General features: G+C 43.5%; 1 protein-coding gene and 1 pseudogene across 1 annotated transcript; one reads left to right on the plus strand and one right to left on the minus strand.

Annotated features, from left to right (window-relative positions):
- Positions 1-8,975: 8,975 nt before the first annotated feature.
- Positions 8,976-23,085, plus strand: KNSTRN (kinetochore localized astrin (SPAG5) binding protein). Its single transcript, XM_036247783.1, has 9 exons — positions 8,976-9,298; positions 9,480-9,574; positions 16,103-16,232; positions 16,985-17,032; positions 17,866-17,971; positions 18,192-18,285; positions 19,521-19,576; positions 21,327-21,401; positions 22,416-23,085. The coding sequence occupies exons 1-9, from the start codon at positions 8,976-8,978 to the stop codon at positions 22,545-22,547; spliced, it is 1,059 nt and encodes a 352-aa protein (XP_036103676.1). The 3' UTR covers positions 22,548-23,085.
- On the minus strand, positions 20,415-20,839 carry LOC118632041 (annotated as a pseudogene).
- Positions 23,086-23,503: the final 418 nt, after the last annotated feature.

Below are 23,503 nucleotides of genomic sequence, written 5' to 3' on the forward strand. Positions count from 1 at the left end.
GTTCCTCCCCATCATCTCCGCGCATTGCTCCAAATCCAGCTGAGATGCCTACTGGCCATGGGGTATCCTGGCTAATCTGAGTCCCAGGCTCAGAGTTGGGGCCATGCCTCTTCCATGGCCACAGTATATGGAGCGCCCCTGCCAGGAGAGACACTGAGGGAAGTAGAGGTGGAGCAGTGTTCAACTGAGGCAAGAACTCAGGGCTGCCCTTTTGGGGACTGTGTGTGTCTGAAGCTGTTCCCCAAGTAGGGCCCCCGGCTTCCTAAGGACAGGTGTCTCTGGTGACCATCAGCAGACCAAAGGCTTATTCCTCCTCCCCAAAGCAGTGAGTCTCTCTGGAAGATTTTATCCCATGTAAGAGCCTATGACACTCAGAGCATCAGCAAGTGTGCTGAATACCTACTCTGTATATGGTACTACAAGGGGCAGAGGTGTGAAAGGAAAATCCACATCTTCCCTCAAGGAGCTTACTCTAACTGGGGAAACAGTTTACACGTCCTTGCAGGCATCAGTATTGCTGGAGCTCAAGTGCCCGGGACTGGGAACGGGGAAGGCTTCTTGAAGAGGAACTTCAGACTCCTAAGTAGCTCGGACTGGAAGGAACTTTAATGATCATCCATTCCAGCAGTTTTCAAACTTTGTAGCCTCGGTAGCCTTTCTTCAAAGAATTGTTGTTTGGAAACACAGAATATAAAACAGATAAACAGCAGCTACTCTGGTGGGTGCTGGGAGGGGGAGTACAGAGCCAGCTCAGCCTCCCTTTCTACTGTGCCTCTCGGAGCACTCTGGAGAACCCTCAAGCTCCTGAAGGCTCCATAGAATGTGGTGTGAGAACCCCTGATTCAGGCCATTTTACAGCTGAGGACCACAAAGGGGAAGGGAGCTTTCTAGGAACACACAGTCTGGCAGAGCCTGGGGCAAATCAAGGAATGTTTTGTTTTTTTCCTATATTGTTGAGACTCACCTCCCACCCCTAGTAACTTATGAAAAGTGGGACAGAAACCCAAATGAGACATGGGAGTTGAAGACGCAGAACACTGTGGGCAGGAATGACAGAACACTTTGTAAGATAAGTAAATTAAACCCATTTGACTCCCCACAATAGGAAGAGAAGGCAGTGACTAGGACGTAACTTGGACCTGTCGTCCTGGGGATCTGCTTGGACCTCTCTCCATGTCCAAGTAGAATTCAGCCTCTCCAGCCTAGGGCTGCTCTTCGGGGTCCTGACCTCTCTGTACCATGGACTGTCCTTTGTTATCACACAGCCAAGCTGAGAGAGCCCTGGTCTCACCTGAGACAATCAGCCCTCTAGAGAGAGGACAGGTGAGCCCTTCCTCCTGAGCGTGAGCAGAAGTCTAGCCTTGACTCAAAAGAGAGTCTAGCATCTTAGTTGCTTCTCAGCAACTCACTGAGGCTCTCTTGCCCCATGTTGTGGGAGGGTAGCAGGGACCCAGACCAAAAGAACCTGCCTCTCCACACCCTTCTTGGTGTCTTACAGAGGAAAACATTGGTGTCTGGGACTGGAGCTTCAAAAACTGTCTGAACAGAACCACTGAAATGTTAAGAGCATGGGACGGGGTCACTGGGAGTTTGGGCACAGCTGGGGACCCTGTCAGGGATTTCTGGGTCTCATTCTTGGAGGCCATGGCCACACAACTCTATAGGAAGGCAGATGAGCCAGAGCTGCTGAAGTACCAGCTGGATTTGTTCTTCATGCCTCCAGGCCCAAAGGACTAGAAGAACCGAGTGGCAATCAAAAACTTCACCTTGCAACAAGAATGGCCCGGACCAACAGCGGGCACCCGCTTCAGAGAGTAATCCAGCCCACCTCTCTAGCCCCAATTCTGGAAAGCAGAATTTAAAGCATTTTCAATTTCCTTTGACTTTGGCAGATCTGTTCACTTTATTATTGATATGGGTAGTTACAGCAGTGGATGGCCCTGGACACATGGGAAGAGAGGCTTAGAAGCCTGCCATGAGGCAGGGGAAAACCAGTCAAAGCATTCACATTTGCTCTGGAGAATTCAAGAAATGGTTTCTTAACACGAAACACTTTAAAATAGAACTACGTTAACACTTACTTGGAACTTAAAGAGTATTTCCCCTAATTATGCCGCAGATCCTTGAACTCACACTTGAGTACATGTACTGTGTTTTTAAAATGTAACAGTGTAGTTTATTGTCATGGGAAAGCCTATCCTTCCATGGCTGTGGCGCTTTGATGATGTCAGTAGACAAAGATTGATGTGACTGGCAGAATCTTGGATTTTACTGGCACATGGCATATCCTGTACCATGAATATTTAGTCAGTATCCCAACTTGAGCCTGATTCTGAAAGAGATGTCTCACAAGAGATTTATAAGCCAAACTTCCTTAGCCCCCTCCAACTCATTTAATTCTTCTCCCAATGCACAACAGGACAGGGAGGCAGGTGAGGGGTCTCAGGAAAGAGACTACATTGATTTACAACCTTCATCCGTTGTCTGGAGAGTTTCTGATCTTTTCTTCCACGGTAGCCTTATCTCAGCCTTTGATAACACACATGGGCAGTGACAAGCTCTCTGGCACCCATGCCGCGCGTCGAGATCCCATGAGCTTGGAGAGAGGAAAAACAGACATCCCTCACCTTTTCTACCCTTACCCTTATGACTGTAACTCAAGGTCTGGAGGTGTTCATGCTTAAGAAAAAATTGTAACTCAATTCACCAGGAAGATGGGAAACAAAAGAAAGCCATTATGTGCTATGTAAATGGCTGGCGGTCCAAAGCCCTGTACTAAAGAGCTCTGGGAGGACCTTTATAAACTTACAGTTATTACCAGGTCTCTGTGTGATTATTCATGGTAACCCTCAATATAGGGGAAAGATCAGCATTTCACCAGTTCACAAACACTGAACAAGAGCTTTAGTATTGCTACAGAAATCACACAGCTGGGCAGATTGATGTAGATCTGAATTCATGACCACCAACTTCAACTGGACCCTCAGCCCTGCCTAGCTAGTTTCCCATCTTTGTAATGACCATTTCATACTTGCTCTGCCTTCCTCAAATATCTATGCCCATCTCTACCTTTCACAACCCCACTGTCATTAAACAAGTCATTCTTCATAAAGAAAACTAGAAATTGATTCACCTTTAAGGCACCAAGTCCCCAACTTACCTACCCCTGCTCCTGCCTGCTTCTGTCCCCATCCCTTCTATTACAACAAAGGAAGTAGCAATGGTTCCAGCAATGCCTTCACACACTGCACCAGAGGCCTTCAAACTAGGGCTTGCATTCCCACAGGGGCATGAAAACTTTCTAAAAGGTAGGTGGACACAGACAGTTTTAAGGGAATCAATTTCCAGAGCTTCCTCCTTGGTATGTTTCCTCTTTTTATACTGATCAGCCTACGAAGGAGCCTGATAGGTCAGTCGGTTCTTTATCTCCACTTTCCCAGTTGACCCCCTCCTTCATTTTGAATCCTACTCTGGCAACTTGCTCTGCAATATAAAAAGCAAAAGGACTACTTGAGAATATTCTGTTTGAGGAAGTCCTTACGAGAGCAAAGCCTAGAAAGCTGCTGTGAGAAGTTTCAAAGGAGGCAACCCTGTAGCTCAGTTCTGTGCCTTCTCCATTTAGTTTGAATTATTTGAATTGAACAACAAAATTTTAAATAAACTAATTTAAAATCAGGCTTTTTCTAATAGAAAGTCAATCTGATTTGGCTGATGGGTTTGACACAGAGGATTGGCTTTGCAAATGGGATATAGGGTGGACATTTTCCAAAAATGGAATCATTTAAATCTGAAGCTTCATGGTTTGAACAAAAATATATTTAAAGAACATATACAACTTCCCCTTCTAGCCAAGATAGAGTAGCAGGGACCAGATTTACTCTCCTTCCTGAAACAACAACCAAACAGAAAAAATACATATGAAACAACAGTTTTCATGACATGGAGAGTTTACAGGATATATTCCAGGAAGGGAGACCCAGAAAGGCCATGCCGACTTCCTGAGCTGAGGAGATAGCTCAGGGTTTGGGGCAACCAAGGTAGCTAGAGTGTGCTCAGGACAGAATACTGGGTAGGAGAAAGGTGCAAGGAGAGAGAATTCTGGAGATCTGCAAAGGGCCCCCTTGAGTATTCCGCAGAGCACTGCTCGCCATATAAATGTGAGGAAGCTACTTGAAACCAAGGAAAAAACCATCCAAAATGATAGGAAGGAATAGTAGCCACACAGGGGTAGAACATTGCCTATTCCCATTAGCCCGACTGGAAAACCTCATTATTTATGGAGCATTGATTAGGGTTTTCAAAAGATTCTTGGCTCACCCTGGCCAGTTTTCTTAGTGGTTAGAGCATTAGCCCATGGACCAAAGGGTCATGGGTTTGATTTCCAGTTAAGAGCATGTACCTGGGTTGCAGGTTCGATCCCTGACCCCTCTAAAAATCAGTGGGAAAAATATCTCTCTAAAAATCAATGGGAAAAAATATCCTTGGGTGAGGATTTACAAAGAAAAAAAAAATATTCTTGGCTCAGCAGCTTGGCAGTGGGGACTCATGAACCCTAGTTTAAATACTGATTGTTCCCACCTAACAAATTTTAAAAGCAAGACCTGAATGGATAAAACTGTTTCTAAGTGATGTAACTGCATCCCAGAACAAACCTTCAGAATATTTACAGGAATACAAAAATAACCAGCACCCCAAAACATAAAATTCACAATGTCTGGGGTCTAATAAAAATTACCAGTTATGCAAAGAAGCAGAAAGTTATGACCCATAGTGAGGAGGAAAATCAATGGATACCAACCCAGAACTGATCCTTATATGAGGACATTAAAACAGTTATTGTAATTGTACTCCATAGCTAAGTAGAAACTTGGAAGGTATTTTAAAAATATGCAAATTGAACTCGTAGAGATGAAACTAAAATGCCTGAGATGAAAAATCACTGGATGGAATTAAAAACAGTTTAGACACTGCAGAAAAAGATTAATGAACTTGAAGACATGGCAATAGAAATTAATCAAAATGAAATACCAAAAGAAAAAAGAATTTTAGAAATGAATAAAGATCATGTGCAGCCCTGGCCAACTTGGCTCAATGGTTGGAGCGTCGGCCTGCAGACCAGAGAGTCCTGGGTTCGGTTCCCACTAGTGGCATGTACCAATAAATAAATAAGTAAGTAAATAAATAAATAAATAAATATCATGTGCAATATATAATAGGTAGGAAGAATATGTCCTTTACAAATATTTAAAATTATGAAAACATTTAGGCATCAACTAAAAATGAGTGAGAGGGTACATTGTTTTTTGTTTTATTTTGTGGGGTTATATGAACAAAAGAATTTTTTTTAAATGTTTGAATTGATTTGAGAGAGAGAGAGAAACATCGATGAGCGAGAACATCTACTGGCCGCCTCCTGCATGCCCCCCACCGGGGACTGGGCATGTGCCCTGACTGGGAATCGAACTGGCAACCTCCTGGTTCATGGATCAATGCTCAACCACTTAGCCACATCAGCCAGGTTATGAACAAAAGAATTTTAAGATGCTGCTTTAGATCCCACCTTCCCTCCCTCCCTCTCTATGACTTTGCTCCTTTGATCATCCCCTCTCCCCTCTGAAGCACCCTTTTCTTCCTCTCAGCTGGCTCATCCCCATCAGCACATGTATCAACTAATACCTGCACCTTCAAGCTGCACCCCTTAACCCACCTCCAGTTACTGCTCAACTGCTCTTCCATTCACAAACTCTCTAAGTCCATACCTGCCATCTCTGCTTCCTCCTCTCTCATGTACTCTTCAACCTGCTCCAACATGATTCCATTCAAACCTCCCCACCAGAATTACTCTTTCTATACTCACCAATGACTTCTTTGTTGCTAAATTAAATGAGTCCTTTTTATTTCTCATCTCAATTACCTTTTCAGTTTTTCGAAAATATTTTTATTGCCCTGGCCGGTTGCTCAGGGTGGTTAGAGCGCCGGCCCGTAGTTCAGAGAGACCAGGGTTCAGTTCCCGCTAAGTGCACATACCTTAGTTGCAGTTTGTCCCTGGCTCCAGTTAGGGTTGTGTGGGTGGCAGCCAGTCGATGTGTCTCTCTCACATTGATGTTTCTCTTTCTCTCTCTTCCTCCCTCTCTCCCTCTAGCTCTATCTGAAGATGAATGCAAAAAGTCCTTGGGTGAGAATATTGATATTATTGATTCTTAGAGAGAGAGGAAGGGAGAAACATCTATGTGAGAGTGAAACATTGATCTGCTGCCTCCTGCATTCCCCCTACTGGGGATAAAGCCCATAACCTGGGCATGCGCCTTGACTGGGAATCGAACCAGCAACCCTTTGGTGCACAGGATAAGGCCCAACCAACTGAGCCACACCAGCCAGGGCCCTTTCAGTTATTTTCAATAGTTTACCACTCCGTCCTTCAGCAGTTTACCACTTCTTCCTTCTTAGCTTCTAGGATACCACCTTTTTTGTTTGTTTATTTTCTTTTCACCTCTCTGGCACCTCTTTATCATGTTTCTTGGCTGACACCTTCTTATTACAACTTCTAAACGCTGCTGTCCCTGTCCTTGGCCATAAGGCTCTCTACACACTTCTTCCCTTGCTGATCTCATCCAGTATCATGTATTTAAATGCATCCATATACCCATAACTCCCAAAAGTGCATCACCAACCTAGACTCTCCTCTGGGCTCAAAGCCTATATTCCCAACTGCCTACTTGACCGTTTAAACACTTGAATGTCTCAGAGGCATTTCAAGTTTACCATGTTCAAAACTAAATGCTCACCCTGGCTGGTGTGGCTCAGTTGGTTGAGCACTGTCCCATGCACTAAGTTCGATTTCCCATCAGGGCACATGCCCAGGGTTTTAGGCTCAATCCCTAGTAGGTGGCATGCAGGAGGCAGGCAATCAATGTTTCTCTCTCTCCCTCTCCCTCTCTCTCTCAAATCAACAAAAATGCATTAAACAAACAAACAACAAACCTAAATGCTCCAACTCCCCCCAACACAAAATAGTGACTCTATCCACATCATTATTCAAATCAGGGAGTTATCCTTAAAATTTCCTTCCACCTTATCCCCCACTCCCTGCTCCACTTCCAATCTAGCTATGAGTTCTGATATTTGATCTCCAAAAGTTGTCTTAAATGTATCTGATTCTCTCTCCATTTCCATGAATTCCACCAGCATCATGGCCAAGCCATCATCTTTTCTTACTTGGAATGATTACAGTACCTCCCAATTGTCTTCCTAGTTCCACTCTTGTCCCCTTCAATCCATTCTCTGGGTAGCTCGAATGAGCTTTTATTTTATATATAAATGTGTGTGTGTGTGTGTATAAATATATATAAAGAGGGGAAGGGAGAAAGGGATCGAAACATCGATATGAGAGAGAAACATTGATTGGCTGCCTCCTGCACACCCCTTACTGGGGATCAAGCCTGAAACCCGGGCACGTGCCCTGACCAGGAATCGAACTGGGACTTGTCAGTCCATGGGACAGATGCTCAATCCACTGAGTAACACTGGCCGGGCCAGAATGGGCTTTTAAAAATATAACTTGAAGCCCGACCGGTGTAGCTCGGTGGTTGAGCATTAACCCATGCACTAAGAGGTCACTGGTTTCATTCCTTGGTCAGGGCACATGCCCAGGTTGTGGGCCAAATCCCCAGTGTGGGGCATGCAGGAGGTGGCCAATCAATGTTCTCTCTCATTGATGTTTCTGTCTCTCTCTCCCTCTCCGTTCAAATCATTAAAGGAAAAAAAATTGGGGAAATAAACAAACAAACTTGTGTTAAAAAAATAATATATGTAACTTGAAGGATACTTTCCTGCTCTAATACTTCAATGACTTCCTATTATTCTTTTTAAAAAATTATTATTATTATTTTTTATCCTCACCCGAGGACATTTTTCCATTTTTTGTTCAGATAGAGTGGGAGGGAGAGAGAGGAACAGAGAGAGAGAAACATTGAGATGAAAGGGACACATCCACCCGCACGACCAACTAGAGCCAGGGACAAACTGCAACCGAGGTATGCTCCCTTAGCAGGAACCAAACCTGGGTCTCTCAGGACTGCAGGCCGATGCTCTAACTGCTGAGCCAAACTGGCCAGGGCGACTTCCTATTACTCTTAAGATAAAATCAAATTTCTTTACCTTTGGCCTACAAAGGCTGCCATTCTTCTGGCCTTATCTGTACCACTCTCCTAGAATCTTCCAGTCCTGTCTAGGAGAAAAGCCCATTGCTGTCTCAGGATTTTGCATATCTGCCCCTCCCTCATTGTTTACGTGATTAACTCCCACTAGTCCTTACATCACTGGGATGATGTCCCTGACTCCCTAATCTAAACTTGATTTCCTGGCTTTTCTCTTCACAGAACATTGTACTTTCCTTCATATTTTTACTACAGTTGGTAAATATATATTTGACATTTGTCCAGCTTAATTGAGATATAATTGACAAGTTCTTCTTTTTTTTTTTTTATGTAAAAAGGGTTTTATTTGTAGGCAATGAGACTCTAATCAAACAAGCCAAATCCCATGTCGTCATCCGACTCCTCGAACTCCTCCTTCTCGTCTTTCTTCTCCTCTGCTGCAGCTGGGGCATGATTATTTGTTCACTAAATTGTAAATTCCAGGAGCTCAGAACCAAGGTCTTAATATTTGCTGACACCCCGCTCCCCACCAGACCACTTAGAATAGTGGCCTGGCACATAGCAGGTGCCCAGTATTTGTTGAGGGAAATGATAAAGTTAGAATTGCGGGTAGGTGCCTCAGATAGTTCAGCTCACAGGCCCTCTTCAAACCTCATCGGCCACTCCTCACCCTGTAACGTGTAGTTTTAAGCCCGTTGAAATACCCTTTGCGCCTGGCACTCAGGCATCATGCAATATCCCTGACAATCACGACCGAACAAAGAAAAGGATTGTGACACGGACTCTAAACTTGACTGCGTTTGCCTCCCAAACTGGAACATGACGCCAGTAGCTCATAGCTCCATTCAGGTCCGCAAAGTGCACCACGCCCTCCCCCGCCCAGACGCGGAAGCTCCAACACCCGGCTCAAGCCTCGGCTCGCACCGTCCGTACAGCATGGCATCCCCCGCCGGCGTCGCCCAGGGCGGCGTCTGCCGTACAACATGGCCGCCTACGGGCGCACCTCAGCCCCTCCCACCCAGCCACCGGAAGTTTCCATTTGAAACCCAAGCGGCAGACCCGGCTGGCTGTGCGGCAGTTGCCGCGGAACGCCGTTTGAATCCGAGAGACGAGGATTGCGGGCAGGAGCTCCAGGCATCTGGGTTCGGCTCTGCTGGAGCAGGGGGTTGGGCTGATGGGAACGGGCGGGTTGGGCTGGGAATGGACGGGTTTCTCCTTACTCCTCCCGGGAGCCGGGGCAGACTGGGTCGCGCTCTCCCTGGGCCATTCTGCTCGGAGGCTCCCTGGCCCACCACGGGGTAACATTCACCTTCCACCTTCCAGGGCCCAGCCTTGCCACCTCGTTGCGATGACTGGCGTGGTTAAGACAATGTACGCACTGCAACCCTCCTCGGTGTTGAGCAGCTGCCCGTCCGCAGGTGGGTGTCCACACCGCCCCCCAGGGGAGTACGGAGGGTCATCCTTGGCCCGAGTAGGGAGCCTAGTCGGGGTGGGGTGGGGGTGGGGAGCATTCCATCGACGCTGACAACCTGCTAACTCCCCTAGAACCGGCCTGCCTAGGTTTAAGATGGGAGTTAGGGTTAAGAGGGCCGTGCGGTAGGGTTTTAGACCCCCCTGCTTCCCCAAACCTAACCGTGCTGCATTATCAATTAGATTTAAGCTGCTAATTGTCCTACAGTATTATTCCCATTGAGCTAGGAATCCCTTGGTAAACAATTACCGGTTTTATTTCCAGACTTAAGCTATCTGGAGGGACAGGGTTTGTTGTCAGAGAACAGAGGAGAGTCATTTGAGAAGCAAGATACTTAGAGGGAAGGACTAGGGTTCCCCACCATGCCTGGTTCACATTTGTATCTGCACAGTGTCTCTCATATAGTACATTCTCAATAAGAATTTGTTGAGTGAAGTGAGAGAGAGGAGTTGGGCCTAGCTAAAGCATTCGAGAAACTTGGGAGGAGACATAAATTGTGTCAGTTGCTTTGCCATCTTGCTTTATGTTACTTGGCTTGTGGTTGAAAGTCATTGCCCAGGGTCTGCGGTGTCCAGCTGCCTAATCTAGAGACTGTAGCACAGAATAAGCTTCAAACATCAGAACCTTTCCTGGGACAGGTAGACTCTCCAGTGACGTTGAGAAGAGTGAATCAGTAGCTTCTGTTTGTTTTAAAATTAAATTAATCCTGGATTAAAAAGAGATAAAAAAAAGAACCTGTTGTGGGAGATTTTGAAGCAGCTGTTGAGGATCCCTTCCCAGTGACTCCCTGCAGCTGGTTGACAAGCAGTGGCAGAATTGATCTGTGAAGTAAATAGGCTTTTCTCTGAAGGCTTAAAGGGTTGTCCTGTTTGTCTTATGTTGCCTCAGAACACCTGACTGGTAATCCTGGCATTAGCAGGACCTAGGAGTGTCAAGGGGAACCAGAGCCACTTCTGTTTACACAACTTCCCCTTAGAGTGCAGTGCCTCTCTGAGTGGGGAGTGACTGGCTCTCTCCAGCCAAGTTGAAAGTTTTCCTCTCTTTGCTTTCTATTTCTGTCCCAGCTTTCTGATCATATGTAGCCTCAATAATTTAACATTTTTAGGCCGTCTTCCAGGTTTTTTTGTTTTGGTTTGGGGCATGGGTTAGTTTTTTTTAAGTTTCAGGTTTTTTGTTTTTATTACATTTCATAATATGGGGTGACATTGGTTAATAACGTTATATAAATTTCAGTTGTACAACTTTATAATATAGCATTTGTATACTTTATTGTGTACTCAGCACCCAAAGTCTAGACTCTTTTTTTTAATATATATATATTTTTTTTAGAGAGAGGGAGGAAGGGGGCCAAGGGGAGTGAGACATCAGTTTGTTGTTCCACTTATTTATGCATTCATTGGTTGATTCTTGTATGTGCCCTGACCAGAGATCAAACCTACAACCCTGGTGTATCAGGATGTAGCTCTAACCAACTGAGCTACTCAGTCATAGCTCTAGCCTCCTTTTGTTGTTACCTCTTCCACTCTGGTAACCACCATTCTGTTGTCTGTATCAGTGAGTTTTTGTTTTTGGATTTTTTTTGTTTTGTGTTTTTTGTATGTTTGTTGCTTTTGTTTTATATCCCACGTCCAAGTGAAACAACTTGTGGTTAATGAATAAGTCAAATGGTTGCCTGTTTCCATTTGACTTATTCATTAGCATAATATTTTCAAGATTTATCCATATCATCACAAATGACAATAGTTCGTGTTTTTAATGGCTGAATAGTATTCCATTCTATATATGTACCACATCTTGTTTTTCCAGTCATTAGTCAAAGGACATGTAGGTTGTTTCCATGTCTTGACTGTTGTGAATAGTGCTACAGTGGTACATATGTCTTTACAAGTAAGTGTTTTCAAATTTTTAAGGTAGATAGGGATTGCTGGCTCGTATGGCAGCTCTATTAATTTTTTTTTTTAATCCTCCCCCAAGGATATTTTTGCATTTATCTTCAGACAGAGCGGGAGGGAAAGGGGGAGGGAGAGAGAGAAACCTCTATTGGTTGCCACCCACATGATCCCATTCAGGGCTGGGGACAAACCGCAACCGAGGTACATGCCCCTAGCAGGAACTGAACCTGGGACTCTGGTCCGTGGGCCAACGCTCTAACCGCTGAGCCAAATTGGCCAGGGCAGCTCTATTAATTTTTTGAGGAGCCTCCATACTGTTTGTCATAGTAGCTACACCAATTTACATTCCCATCAGCAGTATACGAGGGTTCCCTTTTCTCCACATCCTCTCCAATACTTGTTATTTCTTATCTTATTGATTATAGCCATTCTAACAGGTGTGAGGTAGTATCTCATTGTAGTTTTGATTTACGTTTCCCTTATAACTAGTGATGTTTCATATTTCTGTTGGTCATTCGTGACTTGCTTATAAAATTGTTTATTCAGGTCTTCTGTCCATTTAATAGGATTATTTTGTTGAGTTGTATGAGTTCTTTTTTTTTTTTAACTTATTTTTTTCATCACCATTTATCCCCTCTATGCTTTCTTCCACCTTCCCTCCCGCCAAACCTTCCTCCCACCCCACCCCCCACACACAGTCAACACACTGTTTGTTGTCTGTGTTCATGAGTTCTCTCTCTTTTGAGTTGTATGAGTTCTTTACATATTTCAGATATTCACCCCTTATCAGAGGTATAGTTTGCAAATATCTTCTCCTGTTCTTTTGGTTGCCTTTTTGTTTTGTTGATGGTTTCTTTTACAATGCAGAAGCTTTTTAGTTTGATATAGTCCCATTTATTTATTTTTGCTTTTACTTCCCTTCCTTTTGGGGTCAAATTCACAAAAACCCACCTGAGACCAAGATTCGTAAGTTTAGTGCCTATGTTTCTTTCTATGTATTTTACTGTTTCCGGTCTTATATTCAAGTCTTTAGCTACATTTTTATGTTTTTTTATGTGTGTGTATGGTATCAGACAGCTGTCTAGTTTCATTCTTTTGCATGTGGCTTTCCAGTTTTCCCATCATCATTTATTGAAGAGACTTTTCTTTCTCCATTGTATGTCTTTGGCTCTTTTGTTGAAAATTGTCCATATATGTGTGTTTATCTCTGGGCTCTCAGTTCTGTTCCATTGGTCTGTGTGTCTGTTTTTCTGCCAATACCATGTTGTTTCAATTATTATAGTTTAGTGTAGTTTGAAGTCAGGAAATGATACCTCCAGCTTTGTCCTTTTTTCTCAGGATTGCTTTGACTATTCAGGATCTTTTGTGATTCCATACAAATTTGAGGATTTTTGTGTTCTATTTCTGTAAAAAAAAAAAAAAGGCCATTGGGATTTTTATAGGGGTTTCATTAAATCTGTATATTGGTTTAGGTAATATGGCCATTTTAACAATGTTAATTTTTCCAATCCATGAATATGGAATATCTTTCCATTTCTTTGTCTTCTTCAATTTCTTTCAACAGTGTCACAGTTTTCAGTGTCTGTACCTTCACCTCCTTTGTTAATTTTATTCTTGTTGTGATTATAAATGGGATTTTCTTCATTTCTCTTTCTGATATTTTGTTGTTAGTATATAGGACTGCAACAGATTTTTATATATTGATTTTGTATCCTGTGATTTTACTGTATTGTTTCTAGTAGATTTTTAGTGGCATCTTTAGAGTTTTCTATATATAGAGTCATGTCATCTGCAAATAGTGACAGTTTTACTTTTTCATTCTCAATTTAAAAATCTACTCCTCTCCCCTGCCCTCCCCTGCCCTGTGTTCTTCCTCCTGGGTCATTTCTAGGTTTCTATCTTGAGCTTGCTAATTCTCTCTTTCGTAGTGTCTGCTCTATTTCTAATACTCTCTAGTGCACTCATCTCATTTATTGATTTCTTCAGCTCCAGAATTTGTTTGGTTCTTTTTTATAGCTTAACTCTTTTTGGTAAAGTACCCCTTTTGTTCATTTAATGTTTTTATTGAACTCATTGTATTGCCTTTCTGAGTTCTCTTGTGTCTCGAACTGTTATTTAAGTCACAGTCTTCCATGATTTTGACTTTGGTTTCTGGAGACTTTTCATTTTCTTTCTGTGCTCCCATGTTATCTTGGTGTTGTTCATGATATTTAATAAATTGTTTCTCTGCCTGTACATTTGAGGTAGTGAACTCTTTTCTTGTTTAGGTACTATTTTGCTCTCAATAATTTAGCAGTTTGATAGGTAGGGTACTTTATTTTGATGGTATCATGGTGTAAGTTTTTGTTTTCTCTTACCTGTGCTATTTGCACCTCTGGGATCAGGGTGGAGCGATGTCATTTCAGTTAAGGAAAATGTCACGTATCCACTGGGATGGTTGGTTGTCTCCTCTTGACTGGGTGGCCTCTGTTACAGGGCACTACCACTCTGGTGGGGGAATGTGGTGGGTGGTAGAATGCTGGTGTTGTGCACTGCCTCCTTTTGCTAATGGTCATTGGCCCTGCTGTTTCTGGAGGCACCTTCAGTGCCTCTTTCTGGCTCTTTTGAGATGAGGGAGGCAAGTTTGTGATCACATGGCTCTGCCGCTCTCCATGTCGTCACTGCTATACTTTAAGGTTTCCCAGCCACCTGGGAAATCTTGGAGTTACTTTAACACCAAGTTTTAGTTTTTTGACTGGGTAACAGATACACGTTAATAAAAACAAAAAAACTAGCCCTGGCCCGTTTGGCTCAGTGGTTAGAGTATCAGCCCATGGACCGGAGAAGCCCGGGTTTGGTTCCCACTAAGGGCATGTACCTCAGTTGCAGTTTGTCCCCGGCCCCAGTTGGGTTCGTGTGGGTGGCAACCAGTCTGTGTGTCTGTCTGACATTGATGTTTCTCTCTCTGTCTTCCCCCCTCTCCCCTGCCACTCTATCTGAAGATAAATGCAAAAATGTCCTCGGGTGAGGATAAAAAGAAAAAAAAATCTAAAGCTAGGAAATGATATGCAGTGAAAAACAAATCCTCTTCCCTTCCTTGAATACCAGCCATCCAATTTCCCTCCTAGTAGCTCTCATTTTAAGAAGAAAGTCTTTGTGAAATCCTGTAAATTTTTCCTACAATGAAATCCTTAGGTTCTAGCAAATATGGATTATTGAAACTAATTACAGTCAACGAGGAGTGTTAATTTTGTTCGGTTTACTACTAACACTTTTTATATGGGGTAGATTTGTTATTGTGTATAACTTATAAACATTTGAGAGAGGAGAAGGTAAATACATTCCCCCAAGGTTGCTTTTTACTTCAGATAGAGACCTCAGAAAGAACCCTTTTAATTTTTGTTTTGTTGGGTAAGCATATGGAAAATAAGGTGTAAGAGCCCGGTGGATATATCTGTAAATGAAATAATTTGTTAACCTGAGAAATCATATTTATTCCAAACTGTTGTGCAGTTAGAGTCATAAAAATAAAATCTTGTTCAAAAAAAACAAGTACAAAATTTCCTAATCCCTGTCATCCAGTGCTTTGTACTTCACTTCTTCAACTTGATTTTATTGTTCTGGCTCTTTGTTAAGGTTAAGCTTTAAAGGAGCCATTTTACAATGAAAAAGTAAAAGTTAGTGTAAAAGAGAAAAGCGTATATGTGTGGGTGGATGTGGGTGTTGGGGGGGAGGGAGTGTGCTTAACTCTAGAACAAGGTACTACTTGGATTTGGTATGGATGTAAATGGTAGGATGTCAGTGTGTGGTGGAGGGTAGCACAAGGGTCGGGGGAAAATACTCTCCTCTGGGGAAGAAGAGTGTCATGACAGGGCCATTTCTCTGGTTATCTGGCAATAGCCTAGCAAGAGGATCAGAACAGAATGCCAAATAGGGACACTCTGAACTTAAGGATAAACAAATTAAAAGGGCTGGTGGTAAAGGTAAAGGCACGGAAGAGGGAAAGATGACTAGAAATTATTTAGAGATGGTCTGTGAAACAATCTATGAAACTGGAAAGTGTGCCGTTTATTCAACAAGCAGGTATTGAACCTCTGTGTGCCAGTACTCCCCTAAGCACTGGGACACAAGGACACATTTTAGAGTAGTTAGGGACATAGTCTGGTCAAAACAACTAAAGCGACAGTTAAAGAGAAACTCGAACAGCTTGAGTGCAGCCTTGGGAAAGCGTGCAGAGTGCCTAGGAGCTTAACAAGATGGTTCGATCCCTTGTGTTCGCTGAAGGAGTCGACTGTGTTTTGCTCTGCTGACTGCCAGCCACACTGCCTCTCATTTAGCTCCATTTTATACCCTCTGGCCATTCCGTTTGATATGTCATCAAGCTTTTGGCTACCCTTAAACATACTGCACTGTCACATTTAAAGAATTTTGGTTTCTATCTCCAATTAGTCTAGAATCCTTATTCTTCTGAATTATTCTTCACATATTGAGATAGGCCAGAATGAAATACAGGTTTCTGACTGGGAATGGAGCTCTGTTTGTTATAGAGTTGCAGCTGCTGGGTCACGATGCTTGAGGTTTCACCCTCCTGTTTTTCTTTGCAGACACACAAACTCGAGCCAATTCTAAGAGCTTATTACCTGTAAAGTCTAAAGAAGTTGATGTTTCCAGAATGCTTCATTCAGGAGTTTCAGAAAATGATATGAAAATCATCAAACCGAGAAGAGAGAACGGGTGGGTCAGATCATTGATAACCAGTTAGAACCTCTTGCTAGAAATTGCTCTGTACCAAGAATGAGAAAATAGGGTTTTTGAGAGCACAAGGCACCTGAACAATTGGCCTGGAGTCAGTGGCCCAGAGCAGGGCAGCATGGCTGAGCTGTTTGTCAGGACTCCCTATGTTAATCAGTTCTGAAGAGGCACAGCATGGGTTATGAAAAGAGGTGTTTTTTCCTTTCTCACCCCTGCTCTGAGTGTACAGATGGCATTACAGTGGTCATATACCAGCCCTAAATGGTAGTCATGGTGGGTGGAGGCTAGTTGTTAGTCTACGTTCCTGTTCTGAGCACAGTCCACCCCAGTGTGCATGCGTGTCCCTGCATCCAGTGCTCAGTCCCCAGCTAAGTGAGGTGGACAGAGCCACTCCATTTTGAGCAAGAGGGAGTTCATTCTCTATTAATGAGCCTTTTTCAATAATCTGGGCTGAAACAAAGTGCATGGGCCCTCAGAGCTTCTCAATCTTGTGCTATCGCATTGTATAAAATTTCTGGTTTGTTCTTTAGAAAACCAGCGTCTTTGTTCTGCTTTGTTCACAACACATAACAGCATATTACAGTTCTCTGATTCCTTTGTTGTTTCTAATTAGTGTATTATTGACTATATTATAGTTTTAAGTGTACAACATGATTTGATATGTGTGTATATAGTGTAAAATGTTCACAATAAGTCAAGTTAACGTCCTGAATTTTTTGTCTCTGCTTCTCTAGGCAGATGAAAGCTGCAGATACTGCCATCAAGAAGAACATTAAAAAGAGGTGAGCATCAGGGTAAATGAAGTTTGGGCACCATTTTAGTGGATCTCAGTCCTGGTTGTACAGGACTTTTTGGGACTTATTTAATGTGTCACAGCCTGGGTGTCACCCTAGAAACCGGAACAGAATTTTCAGGGGTGAGGCACAGCCAGATTTGAAAAACACTATCAGGGTAAGATCCGTGAAGCTGTCACCTTGAGTGCCAGTCAAGAGCTTTTTGTGCTCCATGCCAGGACCACAGCTGATCAGAAATCAAACCCAGCTATGCCCTATCAACAGGAGTGTGAAGACTTCATGATAGGAGGTGCTGCATGTAGTTAGCGATTTTGAGATGGTATTTCTGGTGGTGCAGGTGAAGGCGAAATCCAGGAGAACAATCTATCTTTCTGTCTTTGAGGCTAGGTTGAACATTTTGCAGTACTGAGGACAGAAATAATATAAGCTGAACAGTCTGTAGAAGTACGTTCTAATTCCAAATCTGGGCATGTCTTAAAAGTTCTGAAAATAAAATAAAGTTCTGAGAAATTTGAAAAGAATGTTTACTAATATTTATGGTGATAATGGCTCTTATTTATTAAATGTTTACTATGTGTCAGTAGCTTGCTAAGAATGGTACACGTATTCTCTCTCTTATCCTTCACAATAACGATATTATAAGATGTAGGTATTATCCTAATTCTAGAAATGGGGACACAGAACCTCAGAGAGGTTATGCAACTCACTGAACTCATATACCACTATGTAATAAAGTCAGGATTCGAACCCCTGTTGGTGAGACTACATAGTCCATACTCTTAACCCTCTACCACTTCATTTAAGTACAACTATCATTACAGCAACAGACCACTGAGTAAGCAGAAATCAGAGGAAGAGCTCAAAGATAAGAACCAGCTCTTAGAGGCTGTCAACAAGCAGTTGCACCAGAAGTTGACTGAAACTCAGGTAGGAGACCCACCAGACCTCAGCTGTCGGCTGCACTGGGTGATGCATGTGGGATCCCGAGGGACAGCCCCTTGGGAGGGAGCAAGCTTGTAAAGCCCAGGAGCTGAGGGCAGAAAGTTAAGATGGCAGGCTTGCACTGTGGCTGTCCAAGAGCAAGGACAGTAAAGACCACCCCCGAGGAGTGGGACAGGCCTGATCTGTTTGTATGGAACCCCAATAGGGAAAACTGAAGGACCTGACCCAAAAGGTGGAGCTGCTGCAGAAGTTTCAGAACAACAGTCTGGCGATTTTGGAGAGCAAGGGCCTCATCCCAGGTAAGAAACAGCACACGACAACCTTCAAAGGACTTGGTGCACATGCCCCCTCCTGGGGTGGTTCTGGACTGTGTGTTAAGAGTCCAGCATGGCAGCAGCTGGCTTGGCAGTGCCGGGGTTTGGAGCTCCTCTTTGTTCTTTGGTGATGTTGACTGTGCCTGACCGAGAGAATTTCAGATGGTTGTGGAGAGAGGATTATTGCTTTCTTATCTGAACACTTTGTTCATTTGGTGCCCAAAGGTATGGCCTTGAAAATTAGACCAGAAATATTGTATTTCTTTCAAGAGAGATAGCACAGAGTTAACTTTACCAGGTGGAAACAGAAAGAAATGACTTAAGGACTTAAGGACTTAAATTTTTTTTTCAATATGTTTTTTATTGGTTTTTATTAAAGAGAGAGGAAGGGGGAGAGAGAGAGAAACATCCATCAACTGCCTCCCGCACGCCCCCTACTGGGGATCAAGCCCGCAACCCCAGCCTGTGCCCTGACTGGGAATCAAACCGGGACTCTCAGTCCATGGGACAGCTTTCAGTCCACTGAGCCACACCAGCTGCGTGCGAAATGATACTGTTTCAGGTATCTGGCTAGTCAGCAGAATCACAGTGATTAAAATGTGATTCCTATTCTGACCCTGTCTTGTGAGAACAGTCTGGAGCAGAGAGGAGGGCACACGAAGGACTTGCCCAAAGACTGGAAGGGGCCTCAGATGGAACTGAGGAGCCTGATGATGCCCAGGGAAGGGCCCCAGGCTTCTTTGTGTTAGGAATGCTGACTGATTGCTTCTGGTTACTGTGCGATTTAGGTCATCTTCTCTATAGTCACCATATACATATTTGTGTCACTTTAATTTATTATGTGTATGCACTACTTTTACCAAAAATAGTAATATTTAAGGCCTGAAAAGCTTTAAATAATATTTAAGGCCTGAAAAACTTTTTTTTAAGTAATTTTGTTTTGTAAACAAAAAATCCAACCTATACATTGCGTTTGGACAAATTTTCTGAGGAAAAAGCAGAATGAATTTTTGGCCACATCCAATCATAGAAAGGAAAGAGGTAAAATATGCCTTGAGGTAGATGTGGGCGACGCTGACAAGGTGAAAACTCAGGGAGTCAGGGAGCAGCCGCCTAGAGAAGTGTCCTGGATGAAAACTTGTGCTTGTTCTAGAGGGGTTTGTTTGTTTAAGGCACAGTGCCCTAAGCACGGCTAACTTTGTTGTCTCCATTACGTCCAGACAGCGAAATCCTGGCATCACAGCAAGAACCCAGCGAGGATCACGTGGACTCTCTGGTGAGGGCCTGGGTGTGAGTGGGCGGGGCCTAGCGACTGGGGCTCTGCAGCTGGAGGAGGATCTCTGCCCTGTGCCCAGTAAACCCCAAGGAGCAGCCTTTGGTTATCCAGCCTAGTGGAAGAAGAGGGTGGTGGATGTGTGCTCCAAATAGCATGTTTTACTTGGCAGGTGGACTTTGTGCTTACAATATGAGTGAATCTGAGTTGAAAATGTACTACTTTAAAACACGTAATAGGATAGACCTCTATGGAGAGCTTTCTGGTTTCTCCATTCTACACTATACCAGATTTCTCTCCTTATCCCTTTTTTTCTTCATTTTAAGTTTTGTTTTTTTTTTTTAATCCTCACCCGAGGACATTTTTCCTTTTTTTTTAATAGAGTGGGAGGGAGAGAGAGGAAGGGAGAGAGAGAGAGAAACATCGACGTGAAGGGACACATCGAGTGGCTGCCACCCGCACGACCAACCAGGGCCGGGGACAAACTGCAACCGAAGTACGTGCCCTTAGCGGGAACCGAACCCGGGTCTCTCCGGACCGCAGGCCGACGCTCCAACCGCTGAGCCAAACTGGCCAGGGCCATTTTTCCATTTTTTGTTCAGATAGAGCGGGAGGGAGAGAGAGGAAGAGAGAGAGAGAAACATTGACATGAAAGGGACACATTGAGTGGTTGCCACCCGCATGACCAACCAGGGCTGGGGACAAACTGCAACCGAGGTACGTGCCCTTAGCAGGAACCGAACCCGGGTCTCTCTGGACCGCAGAACAAAGCTCTAACCGCTGAGCCAAACCAGCCAGGGCTTCATTTTAAGTTTTAATGAAAGTTGTATATAAGAATACTTTACTCCTGCATCATCTCAATTGTTTCTTTTCTTGTATTTGCCCTTTTCCTTTCCTACTTGGCAAGATTTGGCTTTATGTTCAAGGATTTTTTTGTGGTCTTTGTCCAGCTTTAGTCTAGTGATAACCACCTTGCTGGGGTGAATGCCCACATGGACATTTGTACCATTAGCTTTCTCCTGCTGCACTCGGTCACTGTAGATGACATATTTCTTCCTGTAAACCTGGACTACTTTGCCAATTTGCTGCCCTTTGTCATGTCCTTGAACAACCTGAACTTCATCATCCTTTCGGAAGGGCATGAACCAAACGTTGTACTTTGGAAAGAGGAGAAGATGTAATCTTCCTGCGAATGTGGGAAGGTGCATTGAAATGCCTTTTACAGTTCTTGCTCCTGTCAGAAGTTACAAAGGGATTGAACTTCATTTTGACCTCTGGCACTTCTACGATGGCCACCTTGCCTTATTCCTTTGCTGAGAATTATATAATGCAAAGGTTCAGCCTGAATTAAATTTGGCTTCTCTTTGGTTCCTTCCCTGAAGTAGGAAGGTAATTGTTTGGGAGTAAAGTCTTTTGAGCTTCTATGATCTCTTCCCCAAGATCAGTTGTCATCTTAGAGTCCAAGAACACTAGATATGGAAACCATCCTCAGCTCTCCAAGGTTATTAGTCACCCCTTCAGTGGCTACGTTTGTTCATATTGCTTGTGTAGCAGAGCTCATGCAAGTGGGGAATCTCTCGTCCCTCCTGGGGACTGAGTTCCTCCCGTGTGCCCAGCAGAGAACTCAGTAAGTGACTGACTGATGTTAGGAATCATCTAGTTCAACTCTCCTTTCACACAGAGAGATTGTGGATATGTGTACATTTTCTTCACAGAAACTAAAGATTTGTTACTACATTGTACTTTCTCTTAGTTGCTGTTAGAAACTTTGCAAGATGAACTGAAGCTTTTTAATGAAACAGCCAAAAAGCAGATGGAGGAGTTACAGGTGAGAGACAGACGTCACCCTGAAGCACAGTACCATTTCCTTCCACAATAGGTGGATCTGTGGAGGGCTCTTTCTTATTTATCTATTTTATTTTTAATTTTTTTCCCTTTATTGATGTGAGAGAGAGGAGAAGTGAGAAGGAGAGAGACTGAAACATCGATGAGAGAGAACATCGATTGGTCGCCTCCTGCATGTCCCCCACTGGGGATTGGGCCCACAACCTGGGCATTTGCCCTGACCGAGAATCGAACCGGCAGCCTCTTGGTACATGGGTCGATGCTCAACCACTGAGCCACACCGGCCAGACAATTTCTTTATGTTTAATAAGCTGTTTATTAAATTCTAAGATTTCCTTTGATTTCAATATTTTTTTTCTTTATCCTCACCCGAGGACACTTTTCCATTTTTTATTCAGATAGAGTAGAAGGGAGAAAGAGGAAGAGAGAGAGAGTGAGACAAACATCGATGCGAAAGGGACACATCGAGTGGCTGCCACCTGCACAACCAACCAGGGCCGGGGACAAACTGCAACCGAGGCACATGCCCTTGGCGGAAACCGAACCCAGGTCTCTCCAGACCACAGGCCAGCGCTCTAACCGCTAAGCCAAACCAGCCAGGGCAATTTCAATATTTTTTTTAACTTTCTTTTCTGTCCTAAAGATTCCTAGAATTGTTCACATCTGCAGGGCATGAGACAATGTGCAACATGCCAGGTTGCTCAGATTTGAGAGATGAAACCTGTGTAAAATCCATGCTGTGCAAACTTGATATCTCAAGGAAACCCAGCTTCTAGGGTCATGACTGCTTCAGAGTTATGGTACATGACACTGAATCGAAGAGGATTTCATTGCTCCAGTTTAGATAGTGGAGTCTAGAATAAGAAGGGACAGTTTCTAAAACCAGCACAGACAAATCTAATGTCAGTATTTCTGTGGTTTTCCTCGATGGAATAGAAGCATAACGTTTCAAAGTTTTGTGTTTGTTTTTTTTCTTTTTGAATATCTTTCCAAGCAGGCCTTAAAAGTAAAGTTGAAGATGAAAGAAGAAGAGAGGGCCCGCTTCCTAGAACAGCAGACTTTATGTAACAGCCAAGTAAATGATTTTACAACAGCCCTTGAGGAAATGGAACAACTATTAGAAATGTGATAAAAAGCAAGTGGCCAGATGGCTCTCTCTCGGGAATTAACTCTCAGAAGAAGCCACTAACGACATCTGCTGCTTGGCCATGATCATCCCCAGAATTAAAACAGTTTCTACAGTAGGATTAAGGACAGTTTATGCTGAAATGGCAGTTCCTCCTTTAAACAAGATTTCCCAACCTTCAGATTAGTCAGCTCTCGAACCTCACATGTACATAACTGAGGTCTACAGGAGTGGGGCCTGGAAGCTGGATCAACTTCTAGGCAACAAAGCAACATACTGTTAGAACCTGGAGACTAAACCAGCCACAGTCAGAGGATCCAAAAGGCCACATTCAGATGTGCGGGAAGAAACCCTCAGTTGTACAGTGAGGCACAGGTGCTCCACAGGAAACATCTGAGGAGCTACGCAGCCGCCTTTGAATTTGGAACACATTGTGTCCCATCCTGGTCGGACTCTATACCTCACTGTAAATGTTTTAACTTCAAGGTACTTGAAATGGCTTAATAAATGGGGTGGAGGAATAGATAGCAGTAACACCTACCTGAAACAATACACCTTGGAGCTTTTAATCCAAATCACTCCTGTGTTTTTTGTATATGTATATATATAAAGTGCGAATTTTAAAATAAATATTTCTGTAACTTTTCGGATTGCAACATTGAGAATTGAAAATAGCCTCCTAACCTAAATATGTTCACTAACTACTGTTGAACTAATGTAGGTAACAAGTTCACAACTCCAGTTTAACCCAGAATATTTTTCTTCCACTCATTAAATGCTCCATGCCTACCCCGCCCAGTCTTCCAGAACATTATTATGTCTTCTGAAGGCATCTCCCTGTGCGTAGCGGTGGGTGCCAGACTCCATCCACCAGTTTTGTGTCATTGGCTGCCCGTGTCTCCCTGTATTCCTAAGCATGGTTGTGTACCTGCTGTTTGCTTTGCACAGCCAATGCTGGA

This window comes from Molossus molossus, unplaced genomic scaffold (genome assembly GCF_014108415.1).
Source record: "Molossus molossus isolate mMolMol1 unplaced genomic scaffold, mMolMol1.p scaffold_m16_p_1, whole genome shotgun sequence".
NCBI classification, from domain to species: Eukaryota; Metazoa; Chordata; class Mammalia; order Chiroptera; family Molossidae; genus Molossus; species Molossus molossus.

Excerpts from the sequence above, each read along its gene's own strand:
- KNSTRN (XM_036247783.1), top strand. The coding sequence starts at position 8,976 with ATGACGCCAGTAGCTCATAGCTCCATTCAGGTCCGCAAAGTGCACCAC. Across the intron at positions 17,972-18,191 it reads AGAAGTTGACTGAAACTCAG|GGAAAACTGAAGGACCTGAC; the intron begins GTAGGAGACCCA and ends GAACCCCAATAG. Across the intron at positions 21,402-22,415 it reads AGCAGATGGAGGAGTTACAG|GCCTTAAAAGTAAAGTTGAA; the intron begins GTGAGAGACAGA and ends CTTTCCAAGCAG.